This window comes from Salminus brasiliensis, chromosome 6 (assembly GCF_030463535.1).
Source record: "Salminus brasiliensis chromosome 6, fSalBra1.hap2, whole genome shotgun sequence".
Taxonomy (NCBI): Eukaryota; Metazoa; Chordata; class Actinopteri; order Characiformes; family Bryconidae; genus Salminus; species Salminus brasiliensis.
The window spans coordinates 33,189,746-33,200,697 of NC_132883.1; the positions used below are offsets into that span (position 1 = coordinate 33,189,746).

The 10,952-nt window shown below is 36.8% G+C and overlaps 1 protein-coding gene across 1 annotated transcript; it reads left to right on the top strand.

Moving 5' to 3' along the window:
* Positions 1 to 1,764: 1,764 nt before the first annotated feature.
* On the top strand, positions 1,765 to 5,923 carry LOC140556904 (uncharacterized). The gene is made up of 2 exons (XM_072681014.1): positions 1,765 to 2,198; positions 4,058 to 5,923. The coding sequence occupies exon 2, from the start codon at positions 4,077 to 4,079 to the stop codon at positions 5,385 to 5,387; it is 1,311 nt and encodes a 436-aa protein (XP_072537115.1). The 5' UTR covers positions 1,765 to 2,198; positions 4,058 to 4,076; the 3' UTR covers positions 5,388 to 5,923.
* Positions 5,924 to 10,952: the final 5,029 nt, after the last annotated feature.

Consider the following 10,952-nt stretch of genomic DNA (forward strand, 5'->3'; position numbering starts at 1 on the left):
GATATCCTTGAGGGTTACTATTAGTGTTCTATTTACAGGATAATGTTCGGGTAGGAGATCTGAGCCATAGGTATAATGTTTCCTATATAATTAGAAATAGTATATAGAGGATAGGACTGTACTCTGAGTAGGGATACTGTGGGTTTGATTTGAATGATGCTTTAGCATTGGTGTTATATATGCAGGGTAACTAACCAAAAACAGATTGATTAGAAGGTTAACACTGGCATTTAGCACAAAGGGTAATGTTGTTCTTTGGACATATTTTGGACTCCAGATATAGGCATATATCTTCCAAAAAGCTAGTGTTCTTTGTACAAGGTAATGCTGCTCCTGGGGCGGGAAAACAGAACCATAATATTAATATTGTACAAGGTTACCATTAGCGTACACATGGTAATGCTGTTTTTTGGACGGGAGAATTAAGCAATAGCAAATAGTGTTTCTGTAAGGCTATGTCGCACGTTCGGTCAAGGGTCGTGGCCACAGCGACTCGGTAGTCGGCTAAGCACAGAGACCAGACACAAGTTGAAGAACCTTTTTTTGGCACAACCTGTCACCAAACAGTGCTACCAACTTAGACTTAGAACTCGAAAAACTTGGTGTGGAACTTTGGGCGGCATCAACGGATGAAACCTGAAGCCGTTGCTGTGTACTCTGCTGAGACCAAACATGAGTTGAAAGAGAAACAGGATCTGGGGTGGAGGCGTGAATTTTCGTCGGGAGAAGGTGAGGGAAGAGGATCGTTTATAGAGCGAGTGGTAATAAAGAGGAATTTAGGCGTGGTCCCTTTTTCAAACTTTATTTATTTTATATCTCCATGAAATAAAGCCTATGCGGACGCAACTGGTGTTGGTTTACTATGAGCTATCATTGCCATGTCTGTTGCTCTGATTTCTTTTAAATATTTACAAAGAAATGGAAGGGCATTGTGGGAAACACGGTGCCTGTAGTGGCGTGTCATGTAGTTCCGCTTAGCAATCCAGGACAAAATTGGCTTTTTACTGCCGTGAATTTAGTGGGGCACGGGCCCCAGTGAATTGAGCATACTTGGTTCTAATACGTGTTCTAAGGATAGTAAAACATGAATATCACTATGGCAAGATATGCAGTGCATGACTCCCAAAACCATTTCAATCTTAATCATAGATTCCACTCACTCAGTATTTTTATGCCAGTAACGTCACTGGACCGCAGTGGAACATGGGTAATTGCCTTCACAAAAGTGTGTTCTGATGCGAGCTTGTGAGAGGGGCGCGTCACATGCTCATAGGGGGCGCTGGCGAGCACCCGTATACGGGAAATGTAAAGAAATTGGACACCATAAAGGCTTTTACACCTAGTGGACATGCGCAAACAAAAAGCCACCAGTTTGCTTTTAAAAACAAACCTGTAGTTATTAACGATTATGTAGTATATGTAGCCAAGTGCACAAATGTCGTAAATAATATTTGATCATACAGTACATAAAGTACTTAGATACATGAGGTTTTAAAGCTCTCTAAGAACGCAACTTCTGACAGCCTGGAAACCTGTTAGTGTGAAAAGGCTGGAAAAGTTAGTGTGATTTGTGAAGGTTAGCAATATAGTTTAATGAAAGAATGGCACCTATATTTTCACCCCAACATTGTCCTTATTTTGACCCTATAGGCAAGGGGAGTATGTTTATGTTTAGCTCTCTGTGTCACTCACTCTGTCTCTCTGTCTCTCGCGCTCTTTTTTCTCTTGCGGTCACTCGCTTGCAAAACTATTGAAACATCATCAAGCCACTAAATTGGTCTGTTTTGTTTATTTCTGTTTACACTGCTCGTGATAACTCTGCCTGCATTTTATTGGAGATACATTTTACACGTAGTATGTAAAAATCTGTCTAACATTATCACTACCTATGGATAGCTGTTGGCCGCGAAAAAATAATGTTGCATGATAACGTAATTATGACCGTTCAAACAAGCGCGGAGACCCAGGAGAGCGTTGGGGATCTCTCCGTTTCTGCACGTCACGGCTGTCACTGAACCAGTTACTCTGCTTTAATTATGTTTTTTCTTCGTGGCGTTGAACGAGATGCCTGTTTTACTAAGCTGTTAATCACACCTCAGTGGCATCATAGATTTTGCTTAGGGAAACAACAGTGTGGCATCAGACGGCGACCGGTTGCGCAGGAGGTTGCGCAAAAAAAAAGGAGCTGCAGGGGACGAGTAAGTTACTAATAACTAAAAATAACCATGTTTTTACTAAATATTTAAGTTTAGGTGTTTTGTTTACATTTAAGAACATATTTAATTTACAGAGAGACCTTTAATGTACTCACAGCAGAAATGACGAACTCTAGGTTTTTCAGTAGCAGCTATAATACATGTGCATCTACTAATTGTATACAGCACAGGAATACATTGTTTATACAAATTACATATATTAGTAGTCAACAGTGGTTGCTAAGTTACAGAAATTTACCGCAGTACTTTCTCAAATAGAGAAGGCTCCTAATCATAATCTATATTTAATATCTTCTTTAGTGCAAAACACTAAACTTAAAAGGAATAATTTTTTTAAAAATCCAGCGGTTTCACATTATATTCTATATTGTAACTGTTTAATGCAAAATGTGTTGTCCTTAACATGGGACATTTGTTTAGTAAGAGTGTTTATAATTGTGATTTAGATAACAATTAGACATTTATTAGTAATCATCATATTACAGAAAAGGCTTACTTGACGCCATCTGTTAATAGGTGACTATTGGAAGAGTGATGCAAATAGGTTTCAGCTTGAGCTTAGTGAAACAAGGAAGTACAGAGACACTTTTGTTTGCCATTTCCAGTTTAAATTCAATACGTCAGCTTTTTAAGCATGACCAACTACATAGGTTAAAAAAAAAAGATAGGTAGATGGGCTCACTTTATATAGGGCACATTGCAAATGCTTTAATTTACATTCCATTAAATATCTTAAATACTGTTTAATTTCATCCAACCCTTAACCTGGTTATAATCCTAACCTTAGTTTTATCCTCATGGAAAATCTCAACCCAACTCTTACCCTGGTCCTAAAACAACCCCTTAAACACCCTTGAGAGTTTATCTAGATAGCTTGTTAACAATTTAAAAACATGTGGATCTGTAGATAGAGGGTTACAGTTTGCTGTCCAAATAAAGCGAGAGATTTAGGTAAAGTATCAATTGAACCACAGTCATGTAAAGTGAGGCAGGAAGGTAATTAAACATATATACAGAGACACACTAGCTACATGGTCCAGCTAGTGTGGACAGTGACCTCTACAGTTCTGTAAAAATAAAGAATTAAGTGGAAGTAGGTATCCATAAAAGAAATACATTGCAAAAACATTTGATATACATTTCAAAGTAAGTACCAAAGAAATTAATTATATTTGCTACTTTAGCAAATATATTTTTTATATTAAAAAAAAAACAAATTAATTCATTTAAAAACAAAACACCACGCAATGAGCAAGACGAGATACTAGGAAACTGCCATGCCTGGCAGGCATGGCAGTGAAAACAGACAGGGAAACACGATGCAAGACTTCCGTGAAAACAGGGTAACAACTGAAACAACTGAACAGAATACAAACAGGGGAGCAGCAATCTAAGGAACACAATTAGAAAGAAAAAGTGTAATGTGGTAACACAAACTAGGCAAAACACACCTGGGACTGGGAGAAAGCCGAGTGAGATGCAGGGGATAACATACAAAACTAGATTTGCATTTCCTGAAGGAACTACAACCGTGCTTGAAATGTTGCAATACCTATATATACCTGTACCTATATACAGTCACATAGATTCAGTAAGATTACTAATACTAGACCGCTACAATTGTAGTTATTGGCACACATTGACACTCATTTTAAAATTCCAAAAATTGGCTTCAGATCTTCAGATCTCAAGACATATATTATATTCACATATGTAATTTCTCATTTACGTTAACTCATTTACATTTAGTGATAGTTCCCCCCAAATAACAATGTTTAAAAAAACGGATATGATTACCTTAAATGCAACTTGCAATAACAATGTATCTGCTGTTTCTACAGGTATCCAGCAAGGCTGAAGATGAAAGGGGAAGGTGTAAAGCTGTTTGTTTTGCTTTCCATATTTGCGGTCCTTGGTGTCCTCTTGGTAATATATTGTCGTGAAGACGATTTAACAGGAACACTGTATGCTATTTACCATGATTTTGAAAAAAAGGAAACTCTGAATTCCATAACTCATATTAAACACTCAAAACATTTCATGACATCTGCATTCCTTGATCACAGATTCAATAAGACCATTCGAGTTATCAGCATAATCAGAAGAGACAGTCTGCAGCCACTTTTTTGCATCTATCCTAACAACAATTCCTACCAGGTTGTTAACGCTCAAGTGGAAATACACAGGGATCATTTTGGCTTCCCGTTTGGAGCTTCAGATGTGCTGTGTAGAGGGCCAAGCACACATAATGCAATCCATGTAGCTGTTTCAGCAAATCCAAACATCTCAGACATTCACAAGATTGATTTTGTGCCAGTACAGAACCGAGTGGAGACAGAAACATTTCAGTTCAACTTCACTATCTGTATCTCCAACCTTTTTGGAAAGTACAACAACGTTCTGCAGTTTGCCCAAACCATGGAGATGTACAAGCTTCTGGGTGTGCAACATGTAGTGATCTACAACACTAGCTGTGGTCCCAACCTGGAGAAACTCTTACAACACTACAAGAAGGAAGGAATTTTGGAGATTGTTTCATGGCCTGTCGACCAGTTTCTTAACCCTTCTGCAGGGTGGAACTCACAAAAAAATCCAGGGGAGCTCCAGTACTATGGCCAGTTGGTAACACTGAATGAGTGTGTTTATAGACACATGTATCAGTCCAGATATGTTCTCCTAAATGACATTGATGAGATCATCATGCCTTATAAGCATGCTAACCTTCCATTACTGATGGAGAGTCTCCAACAGGAGCACAAAAACAGGGGAGTGTTTCTTATTGAAAACCCCATTTTTCCCAAGACACAGTTTGAGGAGAGTCGTAAGTTCAGAAGGCCAGAATGGAAAAATATACCTGGCGTCAATATTATGGAACATATTTACAGAGAACCAAGTAGAACAAATATCTACAACCCAACAAAGATGATTGTCAACCCCAGGTATGTGCTGCAAACATCAGTGCATTCCACGCTCAACCACTTGGGAGAAATCTATAGGGTCCCTTTCAAAGTATGTCACATTGTTCATGTGCGAGTACCTCTACAGAAACATCTTTCCAAAGAGCAGCTACACATTGACACCCGGGTGTGGGACTTTCAGAAAGAACTGGTACCAAATGTTGATAAAGCCCTGCATTCAGCAGGTTTGATTAAACTTCCTAGATTTATTTGAGTCAGCTGCAGGATTATATACCTGCATGTGCAATTAAGCACTCATTCCTAATCAAGCATTTCATTAGTTATATGCTATATGTTTCAGTTAGATATATGTATGTTTTTGTTATAATTTGAAAGAATTTGGGTTTGAAATGAAAATGAGATGATAGTTTTTAGCTTTTATTTTGTGATATTTACAGTTGGATATGTTAAATAAGTGGCACCCTTTGTATCAGAACACCCAACGTTTAGATTAGCAAATGTATTGGAACAGTCCTGATGTAAAGTAAATAACACTTAACATTTGGTTGAGTATCTAGTGTTTGCAATAACTCTATCAAGGTGATCCACTGATATTACCAAATTGTTCTGGAGCTCCCAAGATTTATTACAGCTTCTTTCAGTTGTTGACTGTTGGCGGTGTTCTTTTAGTCTCATCTTCAGTAGGTCAAAATATGTTTAATTGTGTTAAAGTCTGGCGATTGCTTTAGCCAGTAATAAAATTTATATTGCCATTGTGTTTTGTCTCATTGTCTTGCTGCATGATGACGTTCCTCACAATAAATCAAATAAATCTTACATGAGTAACTTCTTTGTTCTGAACACTGGTGTTCCACATGGATGCATCTTATCACCCTTTCTATTCTCCATATACACAAATGAGACCAAATATAACAGTAAATACATATCATAAAATTTGCTTACGTTATAGCCCTTGTTACCAGCCCCTCCTACTCTCACACTCGCATCTACCATCCAGCCACTTGCCTAGCCATCTTGATTTTAATGTTATTAAGACCAAGGATCTATGCAATGGAGGGAGGATGGTATGCAGCATTTAAACCAATTACCCTGAAAAGGCAAGAAGCTGATCCTTTAAAAAGACTCAATTTAGCAAATGAATATGAATTACTTCTATAGAAGTAAAGAAAAATATATTTGCTGGTGTTAAAAAATTTGAGTTTTAACACCAGCAAATATATATTGATCATAGTTACAATTTACTTATTGAGTGTTCATAGTTTTAACATGGTAAAAACAAGGGTGACCACTATTACTAATGTTAATGTTGCACTTAAGCTATTGCATAAGTAAAATAAGTTTTGTTACTACTATTTTGTTCAATATATTTGCTGTTCCAGAGAATACTGACATGTTTTAATGTTTGATTAATGTCACTCATTTTAATAGCATGAATTGATCCAAGTTCAAATAAATCATCTATGTATTATGTATAACAATATTCATAGCTAGCTTGTAGAGCGTGGGACGTGTCTGGGATAGTTGTGTAAGGAGTAATAAGGTATACATTAAGCATCACTGGTAAGATATTATACATTTCTGTAATACTCCCTTTAAGTTTCGCCTTTTCTGCAATGAAAAACAATACTGACATATGATTTGTACAGATATCCACTTGGACTCTTCCCTACTGTGTGCAATGTCGCTGGTGTTTCCCTGTGTCACTGGCATTACTGTGTTTTTTCTGTTACATCAAATAAAATGTCATAATGAAGTTTTTATTAAGATTTGAAAAAATGTTTTTACACTAAATGTTTTTATTTTTACATTAAAAATAAACTATAACTTTAACTATGTGTGATGAAGACAGTATTTCATAAAAGCAAAGTAACACCAGTGAGTGATTGTACATGCACAATGTACATGTACATGCATGTTTAAATAAATTCCCTATGTAATGTAACAACGTGGTCTAAGGTCAAATATCAGACAGAAATATTTTTTAATTTATTTTAAAACATCTTGGACTTTTAGTGCACATTTCTGTAGAATGACTGGCGAAAACTAACTTGTGGTATGGATGAAGTGGGACAGGTGCATCTGTAAAGTTCAAAAGGTTCAACATCAAACTGTTACGGTGGGTAAACGAGTCAGAAGCTCGTGGATGTAAAGTAATGGGGGAAAAGGAGATTGAGAGTGTCTGAGGACCAAGACAATCGAAGATTTAAATTAAATTTTGCTGTTTTACTGAGGGCCAGAAAGCAGCGGCCCGATCCAACGCTTTTCCCGTCAGACGCGAAATAAATAAGGGAATTCGAGCACTCTCAGAACTAGGGGGAGAATTGGTGAAAAGGACAGAGCAAGGCAACAAAAAGCCCTCACAAAGATCAGGGCATCCATCACATTTCTGTATTTTGCCCACCGAAAACGTACCCTTAGCCCGAGCGGGTAAAACAGGGCCAACTGGGGAACTAGCGACAGGCGGACAAGGGCTTAATCTTACTAATTGCGTCGAAATCTCTTTTAGATCAGCAGAGATCTGAGCATGTTCTCGTTGCTGTTCCCCTTACTGCAGACTCAAAGCACCCACAGATTCAGTCAAAGATTTAAATAGCTGGTTGTGCTGACCTAACAGCTGTCCTTTACTACTTACAGCCGCATGAAGCTCCTTATAATCCGCCGTCTGGATAATGGCGAAGTGTTCTGTTATGGTGGGTAAACGAGTCAGACGTTTGCGGATATAAAGTAACGGAAATACTTTAATAACAATACACCAAGGTTAGATAGACAGATCTAACAGGACAAATGACGAACAGACCGAATCGTAAGTCGAAATACAATCCTGAGTAAAAAAAAAAAAAAGTAGACATCACCAGAGACTGCCAGTGTAGGGGGGTACTGGGTCATCACACAACCCCAAAACTGTGCCTATTAAGATAAAAGCTGTAGCAATGTAATTGCATTGAATTTGCATATAAATTCTGAAATTACAGAAAGCAAAGGTGACCCAAAGTTGATTGCAATATACTTTTTTAATTGTTCCTTGAGGACTTTGAGGATTCCAATGTTATTGGAATAGTCGCTATAGGTATCTTTAAGGTTGCATAAGCCCTTTTACAGCCAAGACAGTGAAGAAAGAGAGAGGCAATTTAGTAACTGAACCCAAAACAATGCTTTTTATTTGAGCAAAGGTGCACAGATCACAGCTTGGTGAAATATTGCACTGATGGACAATGGTATATTAATAATTAACCAAGGGTACAGTAACTTGCTGTAATGTTTATTGCACGTAAACATCCTTATAATTCCACCACTTGCAAACATCTGCCAGCTACTTTATAAGTTTAAGTAGGTAGGCTACACAAGTGGTTCATGTTATTATTGAAAGGTGTAGTAGTCAAGATTCTTTCAGCACAATTTTAATACATAGTCATGACAGATCAGTAGATACTGAAAAATGTGCCATGGCTGGATTGTCCCACTTAAGTGCATCTGGTGGAGGCGTATTGTTTAAAAACAGTTGTTCCAATTAATACACATCTTATGAGAAGACCAGTCAACTAAAATGTAAACATTTACTTCATGTTGGACTGTTTATGTGTATAAGGGTAGTTGTGAAGTGACCTGATTAAACAAGTAGTAAGCTTACCCACTACACCTTTAATCTGCAGCTAAATCCATAATCTATCTGTTTTTCATTTACTTAATTAAAATGTCCTTTACAAGTAATCACAAGTGAGAGTTAATGTTGCTTTAGAAACTTGAACAGACAGCTAGCTAGCTATGCAGCTACATTAAATCATCATTCATCCTGTCTCTTGACAAGGAACGTTGGGGATGCTGGACTGCAGTCCTGGAGAGCTGATATTCCTCACAGTTGGGTGGTTCTCATACCACCCCAAATAAACTGAGAAATTAACTGATGAGTTGATTCAGGTTCCTTTACATATCAGAATCACCAAACTGTCCAGGACTCCAGGACAGTTGAAAAACCTTCAATTAAAACCTATATGTAAAATAATAATAATAATAATAATAATAATAATAATAAAACTAAAACATATATAAAGACTTTTTATGCAGTCGAGAAAATTGGCAGCATCCTATCTTATGGCTGTACTTTTACCATTACTGTTATCCCATAGGATATCTGTCCTCCCACCATGCCTGGCAAATACCCAATTTTACCCAATGTTATTTTTTCCATTATATTTTTCTGTTTGCTCCAACCATAAAAACACAGTCTTGCACTTGACATATTGGTACTCTAATGAAGACAAAATAACAAGATGAGTCTCCTGAAAATACCATTTGCTTTAGTAGGTCCTTAAAGTCTACAAAGTCTTTTCCATTACATTTTTGCACTTCCATTAAATTTCTGGACTGGATGGCAAATTTGAGCAATATAACTGCAAATCAAGGCTGTTGCCCACAAACCTCATATCTCCAAAACAGCAACTTTATAGGAAGAGGGGGAAAGGTTTTAATCAATTTGATCAAGATATTTGGACTATTTCTATTGTTTTTTTCAGCATGAAATGTAACACAATGTAAATCGCAACGGCTAGATTTAAAGTATTGTACATGAAAGAAGTGAAAAACAGCAAAAATGGAGATACAAAGTTTTGTGCAACAGTTACGAAATATGTAATGCCAATGGTTGGTCTGACTGCAGGGCATACAGCGGTTTTGTGGCATTGGCAAATGTTTTAATTCCCTACTACATCAGTATTGATGGCAGATATCACAGCTTGCAAACACATTTGGTAGCCAGGTGTTTTCATTTCACTTTTAGGAATTTTCACCTGGCAGAATGCTTGTAGTTTTGTATTTATTAACTATATTGCAGGCTCAAAATGATTAAGATCTAGACCCAGGTTTTCCATGACACTGAGGATAGTGGACTGTGTGGACCATTCCAATCCACTTTTTAAGGACTTTGAGGTATGTTTTGAATCATTGCCCTATTGTGGAAACCAGCCTTTTTCTGTATCGGTTTCTTTACTGTCACATTTGCTTCCAGAATCTTGTCCATCGACGTTTAATGTTTCCTGTGCTATTGGCTGCCATACAATCCTAAAGCATAATACACTCCATGCCTTTGGTGACTGTGGTCAAATGGTTATACTCTTTCCTCTTTCTACCTTTACAAAATGCCTCTGGCTTATCTAGATGTTACATAATTTGTGTTGAACATTGACTACTTGCAGATCCTTTGCTTTCATATTGGGGTTTCATTTGACTTCCACATTTGTTAATGACATTTTGGACACTAGAAAAATAGCCTTTTTCTCTACTTTTCTACTTTGTGTAACACTTAGCTTAATTTTGAGCATAGCATAAAGTTTGAAGAATTGATAACAAGTGAATTAGCTAACATGTCATTAGCTAACACATCCTAATGACAATTCCAGACCTGTCTAATCAGTACTAAAGTCAATTAGGCCTAATGAGTCACATTAAACTAAACGTGAAAGAGAAAGGGATCAAAGTATTTTCCACATGCCACAAGTTTTTTTTTTTTGAGTATATAAAAGTTATTCAAAGGTTACTCTGCATTGGTATTTCCAATTTAAGTAACACATTAGTTTAATTAACAAATAGTTAATTTGGCATGCAAAAAAATATATTGAATGTTTGTGTTTTTAATTGATTTATAACCATTGCATTATTGTTCAAGGTTTGGACTGTTTAAATGAACAAAATTAAGATTAAAATGATTATGTGGAAAGATATCTGAAGCTCATACAAACAGTGAATTCTACATTAATCAACTGTGATAATACAATATAATAGGAATAAACACTACTAATGTGGGTGTCCCTGGTATTTCAATGTA

Coding starts and splice junctions, on each gene's coding strand:
- LOC140556904 (XM_072681014.1), top strand. CDS start 4,077: ATGAAAGGGGAAGGTGTAAAGCTGTTTGTTTTGCTTTCCATATTTGCG.